Source organism: Eubalaena glacialis, chromosome 13 (genome assembly GCF_028564815.1).
Source record: "Eubalaena glacialis isolate mEubGla1 chromosome 13, mEubGla1.1.hap2.+ XY, whole genome shotgun sequence".
In the NCBI taxonomy this organism is placed as follows: domain Eukaryota; kingdom Metazoa; phylum Chordata; class Mammalia; order Artiodactyla; family Balaenidae; genus Eubalaena; species Eubalaena glacialis.
In genome coordinates this window covers 23,326,119-23,344,535 of record NC_083728.1, presented here as the reverse complement: position 1 = coordinate 23,344,535, position 18,417 = coordinate 23,326,119, and the positions used below count along the sequence as shown (strand labels likewise).

Genomic DNA, 18,417 nt, shown 5'->3' with positions numbered 1-18,417 from the left:
TAAAAAACACCAAAATGTACAGGACATACTCCCTTCCTTGAAAGAGCTTATAATTTGATCTATTATTTCTTTAGTGTTAAGTATCACTGACTAAAAGCAAGATATTCTCTTAACTAAAGTAGGGCAAATGGGAGAATATTACCAAACATCTCAAGGGCTGCAACTGTCTATAATATTCATCAAGTGCAATTCCTGAACCAAATTTGGGGAGAGGGAAAACTAATACTGAGCACAGCCTTTTATTATATGATTTGTTAACATTTACTGAGTGCCACATGGGTTCTAGTTGACCCTCCACTCCTATATATATGTTCTTGGTTAGATTATTAAGCCCCTCCATGCCTGAGTTCCTCATCTATAATGACAAAAAATAGAAGTTATCTCATAAAGTTGTGGTCTGTATGTGTACAGAATGCTCAGAGCTTATTAAATATTCTTTTTCTGTGCTCTATCTTGCATAGCTGTTGAAGACACAAAAACATACTTCTTATCCTTGGGCTTAAACAAATTCTTATCAACAAAAGATGTAATACAATGCAGTAGGTAAAATGGGGCTGGGGAGGTACAATCACCTTTGGAGGAAGGTGATCTCTCCCCATTTCACAGAAAGGAAATTGAGGATAAGGATGAAGATTCACTCCAAATTCTACACTCTTTCCACTATACTATTCTGCTTCTGAGAGTAGGCAATTAACACCACTCCTCTGATTCTTAAAAGCTTTCCTTGGGTCTGTCCAGTTTCCCTTCTTGCTCTACTCTGGACAATATTATCTACTCTTAAGGCTTTAATAAGTAGATATCAGTAACTTCCAAATTTTATTTCTAGTCCAGGTTTTCCTACCCAGTTTTCCACCTGTATATCCAACATTCTAGTTGACATGTTTGGCATTCCAAACTGAACTGCAAGCTTTCCCATCTCATTATCTGCTCTATTACCCACCCCCTCCATCATATTCACACCACTGTTCTAAACTTACGTTATTTAATCTAACCCTTATAGCATCCCTGTGATATAGATTCTATCATTCCCCCAATCTTACAAATAAGAGGTTAAATAACTTTTTCTCGGTCAGTTAATACGTGGCAGTTAGGCGTTTAACACATAGGTGACATGCCTGCTATGTTCCAGACACTGTGGACGACTCCCCGCACTCATCCATTGCCAACTCCCAGCACAGGCTGTCATTCCCCACCTGATGACTACAATAGCCCAACTGGTCTCTCACACCCACACATACTTGTTTCTGTCTGTTCTCCAAACAGCAACTGGAGTGATTTTTTTTGGCTGCTGCCGCGTGGCATGCAAAATCTGAATTCCCTGACCAGGGACTGAACCCGCGCCCCCTGCAGTGGAAGCGCAGAGTCTTAACCACTGGACCACCAGGGAAGTCCCTGATCTTTTAAAAATAAAGCTCTGATCCCTTCTCTCCCTCTCTCAAAACCTTCCAATGACTTTCGATTATCTTTGTCTCACGTGGCTCTCACACTTTTCTCTCTCCCCTCAGACCTTTGTAAATGCTGCTCCTTTTACCTCAAATAACTGCCCTATTTAACTCCTTTCTCCTTCCCAAGTTAACTAAAACATCACTTCTGTGGAATAGGGCTCTCTTCTTGTTCTGTGTCTTCTTGTTCCCTTGTCCCCACTAGACTGTGAGCATCATGAAAGGAGGTCCCGAGTCTGTTTTTGTTCTTTGCTCTCTTCCCAGTTCCTACAACTGTGTGTGGCATATAGCAGGGGCTCTGCAAATCTATGAAAGAATAAGGAATGTAGGTCAAAGCAAGGAGATATCACCTCTCACTAACTGGTGCTTAGGCGAAGGCTTAAGACTTAGGATAATGACTGGGTATTTAAGTGAAATGGATTTTGTCCTAATAGGAAGATCAGAGAATAAGAGACACTAACAATAAATTAGTTGGTGTTTTACTAGTAGTTAATGCTGAGGCGTATCTCCACACTACTGTTCACTTCCAGATCCTGGCAAAGAATCCTATTTTCTGCTAAGCCTTCCCTGCCTATTCATTTTTTTATACACTCAAAATATACACAAAGACAAGGGAAAGCTTTTAAATATGTGCAATCTTATAATGCAGATTATTAACAAATATGGAGAACAATGAAAAGAGGTACTTAACCCCTTCTTGCCATGAATCCAGGATTTAGGATGTCGACTCAATATTAAAAGCTAAAGCACACTATAGACAACAGGATATAGAGAATGAGTGGCACTTCCTTCAATTTGGACATGTTGTGATGTGATTTATGTATCCACACGATGCTAACAATGCTCACAACTCCTCCACCTAAAATCACCTTCAAAGCCACACTAGAAATCAGTCTCATTCCCTTTACAACCAGAACGACCCCTAAAATGTTTACCAGATTTGGCCCTGAATGACTTTGTGTTGTTTCAAAACCTGAAAAACATCTTCACAAGAGGAAGGTTTCTGATCACAAAGGATATTTAAAAGAATGGGCCACTAGTTCTGAAGGTCATTCCAAAGCAAAAGTCTCAAGCATTTTGCACATTCTTGGAAAAAGTTTCTATATGACATTCTTTCAGATGCATAAACTCCATCATTTTAAGAAAAAAATCGAAGTGCTTTATAGTCAGCCAGTTATCTTCAAAGGCAACAGGGCAGATGTCACAGCTTAGCCCGTTGTGCAGTTGCCGTGCACTGGGGCACTCTTCCTGTTTCTCTCCTCTGGAGCATCCTGTGGCAGAAAAGCTGCATAAGGTCACTGACAAGATTTAGAGCAACGTGTGCTAGGTTGCTTCCGTAGCTGAAGCTTGAGCAGTTTTCGAGCTGGTGAAGGATCTAATTGTTGCGTGCTTCTCTTCCCTGCAGAGAAAAGGAGCCAAAAAATAAATTTCAATTGAATTCAAATACCATTTATTGAAAACTTACTGTGTGGACACTGTGCCAGACACACAGAAGGGCATTCCAACAACAAATTAGAGCATGTGCCCTCTACGAGATGGCAGTCTGGTAGGAAAGCCAGCTGCAACTACAACCACAATACCATCCAATGAATAATGAAATGAAGGTATGTATAGCACATAATTTAGGGCTGGAGGTGGTCAGGAAAAGTGATGGATAAGTAATGTCAGTGTCACTTAGTGGATTCTTGAAGAATGAAAAGGGAAAAAAGGCAATGGGTATTTCTTAAGTCTTGGATTTACCCAAACAACACAGTTTGTGGAGATTTAATTCTCAGTCTACTGTGCTTCTGTGGAATTTACATCTACAAATTTCCCATCAACTTTGAGTACCCACAACGTAATAGTTATTGTGAGGGGAAAAGAAACCCCACCAGATATAGGCCTTACCCTCTGAGACCATATGTTTTGAAGGGCAGTGTGTATCCGAAGGGCTATGAGACATAAAACAGTACAAGCTCTGGTCCCCTTAAGACAGGCTTACCGAGCTGTACTGACACCTTCTGGAGGCACTGGGTACTTTCCTCCATAAAGGCGTGCAGCTGCTTCATGGATCCTTGCAGTTCGTCCATCTGCAGACAAAAGACAGCTGTGAACTGTAAGGGTCCAGGAGTCTTTGAGGCTCCTCAAAGATGTCAGGAGAGCTCCTGCTCAGGAGCTTTGCTTTTGCTGTTCTTTCAACCTGGAATGCTTATGCCAGACATCCCCACTCCACTCTTCTCCACACTGCTCTATGCCCCAGCGGGCTGACCTGCACAACCTCCAACAAGACCCCACGTCCTCTGGTCTCTGGGTGGGCTTGGCCAAGAGGGAGCCAAGTGCGAGGGAGCTGAATGAGGTCAGGGTATTTTACCCAGGCCTGCTTCCAGAAGGGTCATCTCGAGTTAGCTGTGTCTCTCAACTGAACGTCATGGCTCTCTCAAAGCATCCCACTATATGACTCCCTGCCAGGTGCCACAGTAACTGTTCCTTCCTCCAGCCGACAGGTAATAGCTCAGCTGCCTCTAAGCCCCAGATTACTTTTGGTTCCCTGAAACCCACACTTTTGTACTTAGCCCCTCTGTAAACAGACTCTCCTTGAATTATCCTATATCAAATGCCATGTGCTTCCTGTTAATACTTGGGTTGATACACTACTATTCTCCAAAATGTCCTCATGGATCATTCCTCATTTCTTTCAAGTCTTATTAAAGTAGAACCTTAGCAGGACCTTCAACCCCTCTATACAGCAACCTACAGCCCTCCCTCCACCTGATTTATTAGCACTTATCACCATTTATTCGTTTCTTTTCTTCCATTGTCTCTCCATGTTTCCCTAAGGTAGAGTTGAATATCTCTTATCTCATCTAATTACGCATATTCTCCATGTCTTTTAATTTCCAAGGATGACAAGGTAGCAAAGCTGGATAACTCAACAAAAGAAACATGACCCAACTTACCACCAACTCCATACAATCAAAGACTTTATTCTGGTCCTGTAATATTTTCTGGTAGTCAGGCTTTGTATTAAGGACTTCACTCTGGGAAGACCCAAGATATGCTGTAGGTTCCACTTCAACTTCAGTATTTTTGGTTTCAGTTGATCCTCTAAACACAAAACAAAAGAGCTTTCAAATAATTTTATAATCATTTTCTGGGGAAAACAGTAAAGATTACCTAGGGAAAAAACCTCCTAGAAGGCTTTATTAACCTGAATCAATATTCTTCCACCCCACTGAAAGTACAGGCTCTATAACTAACAGGAGATTCTGAGATCATTATCCAATATTAATATTTTTATACCCCTGGACTCCAGGAAATGCTAGAAGGTTAGCTGACTCCACCTAACAGTAAGGTCCATTTACAAAAAGGACTACACTTGGGGTAAAGCCAAAGCCTGCTATCCTGAAGTCAACGTCTATAATCTTTTACCAAAGAGATGCTGGCCCACTTCAATTATCTAAAATAACTGAATATAGGGAATTCCCTCGAGGTCCAGTGGTTAGGACTCCGTGCTTTCATGGCCGAGGGTGTGGGTTTGATCCCTGGCTGGGGAACTAAGATCTCGCAAGCTGCACGGTGTGTGGCCAAACCGCCCCCCCCCAAAAACAACCACAAACTGAATATAATGGACAGTTCATGAAAACTGATGACTCTTTAGTAACAGCTACTACAATTTACTGAGTGCTTACTGGGTGCCAGACACAGCTAAGCACTTTCCATTTAACCTTATTTAACCCTCATAATAACCCAACGAGGTATGAACTAATATTATCCCCATTTTCAAATGAGGCACTTCAGATTGCCTAAGGTCACAGAAGTAAGGAGTAGTTGGGATTTGAATAGAGAAGACAGTCTGCTTCCAGAAGCATTCCGCTTAACTATTAAGCTATGCCCCATCAAAAGTTTTTATTCTGAAACTGCCATCTTATACATTATCTATCTTCATAAATAGAACATTTAAAGGGTGAAGAAAGTAACTAATAACCATCAATGCTTAGACTGGGGTAGTTTTTCAAACTGTGTTCCTCAAAGCACCTCTCTACTAAGAGGCCACTTTTGCAATTACTATTTTGGCTAATGTTTTATAGTTACATTTCTAGCTAAGATTCTGTTTGGGAAAAAAAGCTTAAAATCACTGGTTTGGATGGTAAAATGAAATCAAAATCTAGCACTTACCCATTTTCTTATGCCTTCAAGACCCAGACAAAGATCCTCTCTCTCCTACACATCATCTTCCATTACCCATTTCATGTCTGTATCTCCGTGAAGGCCCTGGCCAGGGTTCTCTCCCATACCTGCAGCTCAAAGGCCATGTGCTCACTGAAGTCCCTTGATACTGTTCTTGGCCCAGCCCCAGGTTGCCAGGTACAGGGCAGAAATGTGCCTGTCTCCCCCAGGATGTGGAATGGCAGCCAAGGACACAGAACAGAGGCAATTCTATTCTTTGACTGAGAATAGTGACAACTCTTCCTTCCCTTCCCCCTCACTCTCCATTTACAAAGTGCTAACATACACGTTAAAGAGATCTGATGAGTTGATTGGCCTCTAAGAATGGATTCATCGTTCAATTTGTGCTAACAGAACTGAAATCAATTCAAATCAAATTCCACAAGGTAAAAGCTTCCTATTTCCTGTCACAGATCTAACCTGGATATGATCTCTTCAGCCTCCTCCTGGTAGCGCAGCAAGAGCTGATCCCAACTCTGACGTTCTAAAGAAAACCTATAGGAACAGAAAAAAATTCAGTTAATTTTTGATCATCTCACTCTGAATCACTCAGGGCAACAATAAGCGTATTAGGTGTCTACTCTGGTTCTAAGATATGAATAAAAAGGTCATAAAAGGATGAGAAAGCATGACCAATTCAGAGGCTATTAATTTAATCAAATCAAACATGAGTTCTTAATATCAAATCCACATCTTTAGTCTCTAGACTCCATTCTATGAAACTGGCCCTCAGTACAGCCCGTAAAATCCCAGTGTGCAGCTGTCTAACTTCCAGTGTGGATATACTAGTATTGACACACTGAACAGGATGTTTACTATTCCTTTTTCCCAGGTTTAGTTATTTTCCCCAGATGAATTTAGATTTTCCAACAAAGGTTCACTCGTTTTCACTTACTTTGTTATATATTCCTTCATCTCAGCCACTGATGTTTCCAGAGACAAATCTGGTGCTCTTCTAGAATACAGACAGGATGATGAGATTAACACAAACCTTCCAAGAGCACTTGCTATGGACACCTTACATAATTTTAATGGCAATAAAACATGTTCAGAATTTATCTTTCTTTTTTTTTTTAAAAAAAAACTTTTCTGAAGATTTAAATTTATTTATTTATTAAAAAAGTTTTCTTTAATTTATTTTTTTTGGCTGCGTTGGGTCTTCCTTGCTGTATGCAGGCCTTCTCTAGTAGCGCTGAGCAGGGGCTTCGTTGTGGTGTGCGGGCTTCTCATTGCGGTAGCTTCTCTTGCTGCACAGCACGGGCTCTAGGCGCACGGGCTCAGTAGTTGTGGCACACGGGCTCTAGAGCACAGGCTCAGTAGTTGTGGTGCATGGGCTTAGTTGCTCTGCGGCCATGTGGGATCTTCCTGGACCAGGGCTCGAACCCATGTCCCCTGCATTGGCAGGCGGATTCTTAACCACTGCGCCACTAGGGAAGTCCCAGAATTTATCTTTCAACAAATATTTATTCTTGGGCTCTATTTCACTTTGGCACCAGGTAACAGCTTTCTCAGTGGTCTCTTCATCATCCATTTCTCTCACCAATTCTAATTCGCACACAGCCAGATTAACCTTTCTTAAAATATTCCTTTAATTTTTTTCCTTGCTTAAAAATTCTGTGACGCTCCACTGCATTCAGAAGAAAAGCCAAAACTCCTTAACCTGGCACTTAAGGTGCACTTAAGGTTCTGGCTCTGTCCAGCTCATTAACTTTGATTCCTATTACCCTTTATCTATTGTCTCATATAATGCCATTCAGCATCAAACATCTGAGGGTTTCAATCTCCAATGTTTTGTTCACGCCGTTTTTTAGTCTCTTCCCTTCCCACTAATCAAAACCTTAACATCTTTTAAGAACTAACAATACTTTTCCATATAACCATCTTGTATTCCCACTTAAACTGAAGCTACTGGTTGGATACGTTTTACTTAAACCAATGCCTCGGCTCTGTAGGGCGATTAATCCTAAAGGAAAAGCAGGAGGCATTGAAAATGCCAAAATTTTGCAGATGTACTTGGTACTCTACCTGGCAAAAGCAAATCAGTGTGTCACCGTTCGTGTTTTTCTACCAAGGCCTGTGAAAAACAGCCTCTATCACCTCTGGCTGAGATGCAGCAGCCTGTGGCTTAAATATACCGCATTAAGTTATGGGAACATAAACCTTATTGCTGTTTCATTACCCTGCAGAGGCCAAATATGAGCAAAAGAATAGCATCCTATATTAATCTTCCAAAGATTGGTTATGGGTAACCCAAGTGATTGTATTATAGTTTAATTAATGGAATAAGAAGGGAATAAATAGCTTCAGTGCTGCCTGATAAATGTAATTCTCTCATGGTAAGATATGTACAGTGAAAAACAATAAAGGAGCGCTGATGGAAAAAAATATATATATATACTGTATTAAAATAGAAGCTATGTTGAACTCAAATATTTTTCATTTCCTGAATAGTAATGTTAATTCTAAGGATCCACAGAAAGGTAGACCTTTGTGAAGTCAAAAGTGTAAGCCCAAGTTACATGATTTGTTACAGGCAGTGGGTAGAGGGTTGGGTGCTGCCCCTGAAGAGGAACGACCCGTTTGGGGGTACGACTGCAAAATTTCTCCTAATATTCTTGCTTGCCAACAGCTAAAGAACATAAATTTATCTCCAACTTGCATGGCTAGTGAAGATCTGAAGAGCACTTTTCCTCTCATCTTTCCATGGCTGGTTCCTTCTCACCATCCGGGTCTTATAGGTCTCAGTGCAAAGGTCAAATCACTAGAGGACTTCTCTGAACACTCTAGCTAAAGTTGCCCACCCCTCAAGTCACTATCATATTTACTGACTTCTTAGATTATCACTATCTGAAATCATTATTTTCTATGTATTTGTTTGACTGTCTCTCCTATTACAATGTATAAGAAGAGAGATCTTGTTTGATTATTTACCACTATTTATCTCCAGCTTCTAGAAGAGCCTGGTACATAGGAGATGCTGGATAAACGTTTGTTGAGTGCATGAACAACTGTCTAATTAAAATAAAAAGTTTTATTTCTCCAAAGAAGACATACAGATGGCCAACAGGCACATGAAAAGATGCTCAACATTGCTAATTATTAGAGAAATGCAAATCAAAACTACAATGAGGTATCACCTCATACCCATCAGAATGGCCATCATTAAAAAGTCTATAGGGAGTTCCCTGGTCTCCTAGTGGTTAGGATTCCAGGCTTTCACTGCTGTGGCCTGGTTTCAATCCCTGGTTGGGGAACTGAGATCTCACAAGCCGCGTGGTGAGAAAAAAAAAGTCTACAAATAATAAATGCTGGAGAAGGTGTGGAAAAAGGGGAACCCTCCTAACACTGTTGGTGGGAATGTAAGTTGGTGCAGCTACTATGGAGAACAGTATGGAGGTTCCTTAGAAAACTAAAAATAGAATTACCATATGATCCAGCAACCCCACTCCTGGGCATATGTCCAGAAAAGATGAAAACTCTAATTCAAAAAGATACATGCATCCCAATGTTCATAGCAGCACTATACAATAGTCAAGACATGGAACCAACCTAAGTGTCCATCGACAGATGAATAAAGATGTGGCGTATGTGTATACACACACACACACACACACACACACACACACACACACACACACAATGGAGTATTACTCAGCCATAAAAAATAATGAAATAATGCTATTTGCAGCAACATGGATGGACCTAGAGATTATCATACTAAGTAAGTCAGACAAAGAAAGACAAATTCCATATGATATCCCTTAAATACGGAATCTAAAATACAACACAAATGACTTATTTACAAAACAGAAACAGACTCACAGACATAGAAAACAAACTTATGGGGGACTCCCCTGGTGGTCCATTGGTAAAGAATCTGCCTTACAATGCAGGGGACGCAGGTTTGATCCCTGTCAGAGAACTAAGATTCCACATGCCGCAGGGCAACTAAGCCCATGCACCACAACTACTGAGCCTGCGCGCTCCGGAGCCTGTGCACCACTAGAGAAGAGAAAACCTGCACAACTAGAGAGAAACCCGGTGCCGCAATGAAAGATCCCGCATGACTCAACGAAGATCCTGCGTGCTGCAACTAAGACCCAACGCAGCCAAAAATAAATAAAAATAAATAAATAATGTAAAAATCTTAAAAAGAAAAAAGAAAACAAACTTATGGTTACCAAAGGGGAAAGGGGGTGGGGGGGGGAGAGATCAATTAGGAGTTTGGGATTAGCAGATACAAACTAGTGTATATAAAATAGATAAACAACAAGGTCCTACTGTATAGCACAGGGAACTACAGTCAATATCCTGTAATAAACCATAAGGGAAAAGAATGTATGTATATGTAACTGAATCACTTTGCTGTACACCAGAAACTAATACAACATTGTAAGTCAACTATACTTTAATTAAAAATTTTTTTAGGGACTTCCCTGGTGGTCCAGTGGCTAAGACTCTGCAACCCCAATGAAGGGGGCCCAGGTTCGATCCCTGGTCAGGGAACTAGATCCCACATGCCGCAACGAAGATCCACACACGGCAACAAAGATCCTGCGTGCCGCAACTAAGACCCAGTGCGGCCAAATAAATAAATATTAAAAAAAATTTTTTTTAAATAAATAAATAAAAATAAAAAGTCCTAATTTAATTATAATTTTGGACAGAAGGGGAATTGCTCTTACCCTTCTGAATCTTCAAAACATTTTTGTAGAGTTCCATCACTTTCCAGTCTGTCGGCAAAATGTTTCAATTCTTCAGAAAGAGAAGATGCTAGAGAGAATAGAATAAAATTATATGTTATAAAATAAAGATAATATAAATTTTCACAGTGAGCTGCTGACAAAGATATAACATACTTAATGGGGTCCCAGCTCTAGGGTCCCCTGTTACATTCTCACCCATTTAAAAAAGTGGTATAAATATGCAGGAAGATTTTATCTTTTTTCTTTGGCTAGGTATAGATAAAATGAAAGACAACTCCTCTTTATAACACTTATAATAGTGTTTTTTACACTTGACTGGTGAAAAAGCAGTTAAAAAGATGTATCTGCACGGACATTTCATTCTTTTCAAGAGATGTGATCTGCTGGCACTGGGTGGAAGAACATATTACAGAAGTCAGGCAATGGGCAAGAGTGTAATGAGAAATGTTGGAGGCAAATAAAGAATTATGGGCATAAGGTAAAAATAGGTCTCTGCTTAAATTTGGAACAGTTCACAATTAAATTCAGGTGAGGAATGCAGAGGGGAAAAGATATGTTAAACAGCTATCAAAATAACCTGGGCATATCTACTCTAATTATGGTGATAGTGCAGTTCTGAGATAAATAGCTTTAACTGACTATTTAAGTAAGTTAAGTCCAAGTTCATGTATTTTCTAGGTCTTTTAAGTGGGTAACACTGAGTATTTCTGACCTGGACGATTGTGTAATGACACTGTAAGGAGAATAGCTACTTTCTGGAAAGCTGAAAACTGATTCCTGGGAAAGAATATTTGTAACTTACATCACAGACAAACAGCTAATTTCCTTAATATATAAAGAGTTCCTACAAAATCAATATAAAAGAGCCAATATCCCAATTTTTAAAAATGAACAAAGGATATGGACAGACAATACACAGAAAATAAAGCACAAATGGCTCTCCTCTAAAAATATGAAAAAATTATTATCCTCTTCAAAAGAAAAAGAAACACAGATTAGAAGTACAAAAAAATACCTTTTATCACCAATAGTAAAAAATCTAAACTTTTAGTTACAGTATAATTACACTAGTTAATTTCCAATCTAGAAATTTATCTTACTTTTACTTGAATATGTGCCAAAAGGCTTGTATAAAAAGGTATTCATTATCCATTCATTGCAACAGTAGAAGACTGAAAACAACTCTAAAAGTCCATCAGTAAAAAACTGGTTAAATCAAATATGGTACATTTATAAAATGGAGTATCATGTAGCTACTAAAATGTCAAGACAGCTCTATAAGTGTGATATAGAACTATCTGCAAGATAAATTAAGTTAAAAAAAAACACAAGGTAAAGAACAGTGTAGAGTGGTTTACTCATTTGACTTCAATGGATAAATGTTTAGAAATGCAATAAATCTCTCTGCAAGGATGCACAAGAAGCTGGTGACTGCGGTTTCCTCTGGGAGGAAAGAACTGTGATTGGGGTCACGGTGGAAGAGAGGCTCACTTTTTTCACTTTTGGACCTTCTGAACTTCATAAACATATATTCTTATTTTTTTAATGCAACTCCCCAAAAAAGGAGGGGAGCTGGTTTTGTGAGGCAGCAGTTCCTGTAAATGGGGATCCTGAGAATGGGGCTTCAACTGACCTTCATAGAAGGTACAGACCAAGGTCAAAGCTCACTTGTCTAGTCTTAGTAACTTACCTTTGGCTCTAAAACTTTCAAGACTGAAGCCCTCAGTGCCTCTTAGGAAAGGTTCAAGTTTCTGAACAGAGAACTAAATAAAGAAAAGCATTTTCAGTACAACCAAGATTTCCCAGGCCAGTCCCGAGTTCATGTAATTTTATGATGTTTAATAAATGTGAGTAAACATGATTTAATTCTACACCTAAGATTTTTCATATAAACAAAACAAAATGAGAAAATCAAAAGGTAAGGGAAAAACTCTTTGTTGCCTAGACTATATGATTTTTGATTCAGGAAAAAAAATGGTCATTTAATTCACACAAATGACTTGCTTATCTAAACTGATGTGATCACCAGTTAGCCATATAATACCAACTTAGAATGCAGTCAGACCTCAAATGACTGCTTAAACTTAGATTTGACCTCCACTCACTGTAAATTCCCATCATTTGCTGCCAGTGAGCAAAATATACTAGATCGGGGAAATCTGACTGTTAAGTGCTCAGCGACAGCAGCACCGATGGGACTGGTAGAGCCTAGTCCAGAGACAGATCAGCTGCTGGGATTAAAGCTGGCTTTTAAATTAATCCCACTAGAGAGAAATATCTTTTACCCTTTACCAATAAATCACACAGTATTGATCTCTCTTTGGGGATGTCATAGTAACAGTTTAAAAAAAAAAAAAAAAGAAAAAGAAAGCATTTCCCAATCCTGAGACTCTCACCTGGAAACTGGAAAGCAGGAGACAGCCCAGCCGTTTCCTTTCTGCTATGTTGACACTGATGGATCTGCAGAGCTCTAACATAAAATATCACCATATTGAAGGAGATGGATACTTACACAGTTAGCAAAGTAAAAAAAACTGAAAAATTCCCTCCCCCTTGATGCAGTCCAACTTAAGAAAACCCAAGCAGCCTTCTCTAATTAAAGGGAGAATTCATATATAGTCACATCTAATTTGTTCAAGATCACCAAAGAATGACATTTACCCATCTGTGCATCCTAACTTTGAAAAGTTATAAGAACCTTTTGTGTACTACATTAAAATCTTGTCTTGCTAAACAACATAGATTAAAAAAAAAATTTAACTCCTTTTATGTTTTATATTCACCATTTGAATAAAGGAGGTGGGACTATTTCAGTATTTCTATGACAGGCACTGCAGTGTGCTTTAAATACACTGTCTTGGGACTTCCCTGGCAGTCCAGTGGTTAAAGACTCCGTGCTCCCAGTGAAGGGGGCGCGGGTTTGATCCCTGGTCGGGGAAGTAAGATCCCACATGCTGTGTGGTGCAGCCATGAATGAATGAATGAATGAATGAATGAATACATACATACATACATACATACGCTGTCTTAAGAATCTTCTTATAAACTATGAGCTCCATTTTACGGATGGGGAAATTGAAGCTCAGAGGGGATATAACTTGTTTGAAGCCAGAGACTGGTGGAGCCAGAATTCAACCCCAAGTCCATCACCAAAACCTGTTTTCCCACTAATACCATGCTGCCTCTCTATAATGACCTAATGATACATTAATAGTAATTTGTTGAACACTTGCTATCTAAAAGGCATTTTATTAAACGCTATACACACCTCATTAAAACTTGAGGCAAGTATCTTATCTGGGTGAATCTTTTTTTATTTTTTTCCCCACACCGCCCGGCGTGTGGGATCTTCCAAGACCAGGGATCGAACCACTGCCCGCTGCAGTGGAAGCACGGAGTCTTAACCACTGGACCGCCAGGGAAGCCCCAAGTATCTTATCAACTCCATTTGACAAAGGTTAGGTAATAGGTAACTTGCCCAAGGTCACACAGTGAGTCAGCCAGAACTGAACGGGCATTTTACATAATTATGCCACTGAATCCTCAAACAACTAGAAGACATAGATACTGTTTTTTCAATTATGTTCATTTAAAAACATCAACCATTATACAGCAAAGGAAATTTGCTTTGAGAATTGGGAGAGATACATGTCTTTTTGCCCTCCAGCTTCAGCTGGCTGTGTTTTTAAAGTTCTTTTGTGCCCTCTCTTGATTACTTCTCCTTGCTTTTAGTCATGAAAAACAGGATACCTTCTGCCTATAACCAAAGAAACTTGGCAAGTGGCTGGTAGTGACCAGGAGATAATAAATCTTATTATGCATCAGTAATTTTCTATTGCACAGAATTTTAGGCCCACGTGCTCTGGAACAGAGATGCAGGTTAGGGCAATCTTAGGAAACTGAAGTTTCTTGGCACGTCCATGGAGTAAAGTGCATGAGCCTAATTGTGGTAGCAATTTTCTGATATGCTACATGGCTGTTTTTACCCAGAATTCCTTCTAAACATCAGACCATCTGGAAGTGAGGTGATGTCTTTAAAATAATCACTACAGCTTAACACTTGAGCTATTTATTTACCGTGTGCCAAGTACTGTGCTATATATCAACTCATTTAATTCTCACACAACCCCGTAAAATAGGTATTATTTCATCCCGTTTACTGATGAGGACTGTAAGGCAAAGGAGGTTAAGGGACCTGCTCAGGATCACACAGCTAGTAAGGTCTTCCTGAAATGTGTTACTTTCCATATTAAATCTTGTACTTCAATGCTTACTGAGATGCTATTATTATAAATTCACACAAAATCACATTCAAATATAGCATGTCTAAAAAACTAGGTTTTTACCCTAGATATTTTTATGTGTCCTTCCCTCTGCGATATTTTCAGTTATAAAGCCTAAAATCAGGTAGCGACCCATCCACCTTCTGTTCTGCTTAAGGATATGAGGCCGAAAGTCACAGGAAGAAATCTTTACTTCTAGCAAAGGCGAATGTTGAACATTCACTTAGCAGAGGTGAGTGTTGAACAACCATAAATCAGATTTTCTGTTCATGGTACAGATTACAGTGGGTAGCTAATAACATGATATAAATAGCAATGATACTGAATACTTACTAGGTGTTTGACATCAGTACTTATAATCTTAGGATACTCCTACAGATGAGGAAACTGAAGCTCAGAGAGATTTGCTCAGTCACATAGCTAGTAAGCAGCAAAGTCAAGTCTATCTGTCTGCCATACCTCACTGCCTCTTATCTGAGCTGGAACTCCATTGTTTTATGTACATGGCACCCCACCTGTGATGCCCTGATGAAAGGGAGGCAGTGACTTCCGCCGGTTCGTTTCTTTCATACTTGCTCGCCGCCAGGACTGCCTCCTGTCTTGATGACGGGCACACTGTTCTTGGGGGGACAAATGAAGGGACCTGGATTGAAGTCCTTCCTGGTGGCTGAGATCACAACTTTCCCCTTTTTTAGGGCTAGAGCCAAGGTGAATCTGTTCCTTTGAAACGCCTTCAGTCATCTCCAGGGAGGTGGACGAATTACCACACGCTTCCGCAGGGTTGGGATCTGATTCCAATTGATGATCATGAGTCTTAGATGCCACTGGTTCCTCTTCTAGCACTTGTTATAAAAAAGTCAAAATACAGAATCAAACCCATCACAACTAAGTATCTGTGCAAAAAAGTGGAAAAAGGAAATGTATGCCCCAGATCATGGAAACACTGAGGAAGCATCTCTGCAAATACGTGAATAAGTGCTTTCAAATCCACCAGGAGCCAGGAAAGTATTTAGGTAAAGCTCAGGAACCTAAACCCAAGAGGTACTGAATTTCACTACAGTACTCACCTTCTACAGTCTCTGATCTAGAAGTCATCCTGGGTGGAGAACCCTGAAAACAGGAAAATGAGGTGATCTGTTCTCCACATTTCAGTCCCAGTCTTGCTGGGGCTTTACTACCCCAGAATCGGCCTTGTGCTTTCTAGTCTCTTTGAACTGCCCCATGAAATTCTACCTGCCTGACAAGGCCCAGTCCAACCCCACCTCACCCACCTCCTCCAGAGAACATCTGCACAGCTCACCACCTCCTGTTCTCAATTTCTACAGAATTCATCACTAGAAATACTCACCTTAACATGTACCCCATCTTATTTCCCAACTATTTTGTGTTTAACAAGTGCCTAAGTGCATAATTCAGTTGATGGCATTATGATCTACATGGTCTTCAAAACATGAAAAAAATCACATTATCCTTGATTAATTTTACAGATCCAAAGGCCTGTCCATTCTACTTCCAACAGTCTCTAAAACTCTTCCCCGTTTCCAGTTATCGATTTAGATCAGATCTCATAATTTCTACCACGCTCCCCCACCTCCCCCAAGAATCTAACAGTCTCTCCACTAGTTTTTCCTACATGCAGCATTGCTCCTCTCCAATCCATTCTTATTTATTTTACTTTTGGCCGCGCCGTTTGTGGGATCTTAGTTCCCCCGCCAGGGACTGAACCCTGGCCCTCACAGTGACAGCGCGGAGTCCTAACCATCGGACCGCTGGGGAATTCCCTCCAATCCATTCTTTTTTTTTTTTAAACATCTTTATTGAAGTATAATTGCTTTACAATGGTGTGCTAGCTTCTGCTTTACAACAAAGTGAATCAGTTACACATATACATATGTTGCCATATCTCTTCCCTCTTGCATCTCCCTCCCTCCCAATCCATTCTTTAGACAGCAGCAGAGATTCCTCCAGTGTACTCAACACCTTCCAGAAGCTAGTCCTAACTAGTACCCATTCCTGCTTTCTCCTGCCACTCCCATTCCACGCACCACTTTTGACTCTTTGCACACATTGCCTGTAAAGCTTATTCATCCTTCCCAATCGAGCTCAAGTGTGAAGCTTTCACAGCACTTCTCTTTGGCAGAGTTGGCTGCTCCACCCCTAGGTCTCCCTAGCACTGGCTGTAAAGTCTGTTTACATGTCTGCCTCCCCGGCCAGACTGTATTTCTAGAGCCTGTTACAGACAACTAACGGATTGGAAAAGGGCAGGGACATGACTGAGGCATCTCTACATCGTCCATGCTTCCCCCGCCCCCATCCCCAACAGAAATGGGTACGTTGCGGGGTGCTTAGTAAAGAGAAATGAATATATGCGAAGGGACAACATGGCAAAGATAACAGAACAACGAGGGGTAGGTCGAGGATCTACATCGCCCCAGTTACGACTGTATCACTCAGATGAAAGCCTGGATAATGTAAATTCCAGGACCTGGGTGTGTATGCAAACAATTTACTTGCATCACTATCCCGTTAATCCTTTCCACAGCTCTGTAAGTACCATCATCAATTCCACGTTGCAGATAGGAGAACTGAGGTTGAGAGGGGCAAAAGCCTGGCCCAAACTTGTGCGGCCAGCCTGGAGCAGAGGCGAAATTCCAACCCCGGCCTGCGACCCACCCCCAGCCTTCAACCACTGTTCTGGAGTTTAGACCGCTGGCTCGGCAAACAGGCCCCGACCGAGAGGCGCCGCCCGGCCTCGGGTCTCCTCTTACCCGGAGGTGGCTGCAGCGCCCCCCTAGTCCCCGCTGTCGGGGGTGACGACGGGTTGGGTCTGGGCTGGGCCGAGGTGTCCGACCCCAAAGAGGATGGTGCCCGGGTGAGCGGGGCCGCGTCCAGGGAGAGGTCTGCGACTTCCTGACCTCAGAGCGACGCCCGTCCAGCCCAAAGCCTCCGTCCCCGAAAAACAAGGTCGCAGGCCACTCTCCGCGGCCCCGGGTGACCCCCGCACGCCCTGCGCCAAAGCGGAAGCTCCTTCCTGGTCTGGGCCCGCTGGGCGACCCGCCACCCGCGCCAGCCCCGCCTCCAGTAAAACGCCCGCCAGACGAGGGCGCATGCGCGGCCGGCGGCCTCCAGGGCTCGCGCACGCGCAGAACGCCGGCTTCCCTCAAGGTGCATGCGCAAACTGGTGTTCAAGACTTGTTGCCCCGCCCGCTTTGTCCAAGTTCTTCCCACCCTAGACTTTGCCATGTTACGCTTCTTCAGCTACGCCACGCCCAGGGAGTCACTAACTGGGTCCCGTCACACCAGCGTATCCTTTGCGCCCAGTATGCTTAGAGCCTTTCTAAGATGGGGAACAGAGGTCCAGAGAGGTACTTGCCAAAGGAATACAGTGCATTAGCGGGTGGGCAGTGATGCCTGCTCCGTCGCTAGGCCACGGTCACCCCTCCTTTTATCTTCTTAACGCTGAAAATGTGGACCATGACTCTCACACTTTTTCCAGTCCTGCTCTAGCACATATTCTCCCTTTGTGGTCCCTTCTATACTTGGCAAAGTTCAAGAACTCTCCTTTGTAACCTCACTGCAGGCCAGCCCCTCCCCAAACTGCTTGCCTCTCCTCTCTCATTGCTTCTACTCCTTTGCTCAAGCCATTCCCTCTGCCTGGGAAGCCTTTCAAGCCTTTTGTTCTTGGCACAATTCTCCGATTTTAAGCCTCAGCTGAGGATTCATCTCTCTCAGAGCCTTCTCTGAGGCCCCAGGCTGAAAAGCAGATCCCCCTTCTGCGCT

The 18,417-nt window shown here is 41.7% G+C and overlaps 1 protein-coding gene across 1 annotated transcript; it reads right to left on the bottom strand.

Annotated features, from left to right (window-relative positions):
- Window positions 1-1,905: 1,905 nt before the first annotated feature.
- DSN1 (DSN1 component of MIS12 kinetochore complex) lies at window positions 1,906-17,706 on the bottom strand. Its single transcript, XM_061209213.1, has 11 exons — window positions 17,406-17,706; window positions 15,705-15,747; window positions 15,153-15,479; window positions 12,751-12,824; window positions 12,045-12,117; window positions 10,334-10,421; window positions 6,544-6,603; window positions 6,069-6,143; window positions 4,379-4,526; window positions 3,424-3,511; window positions 1,906-2,841 (listed from the first exon to the last, which is right to left on the bottom strand). The coding sequence occupies exons 2-11, from the start codon at window positions 15,730-15,732 to the stop codon at window positions 2,738-2,740; spliced, it is 1,065 nt and encodes a 354-aa protein (XP_061065196.1). The 5' UTR covers window positions 15,733-15,747; window positions 17,406-17,706; the 3' UTR covers window positions 1,906-2,737.
- Window positions 17,707-18,417: the final 711 nt, after the last annotated feature.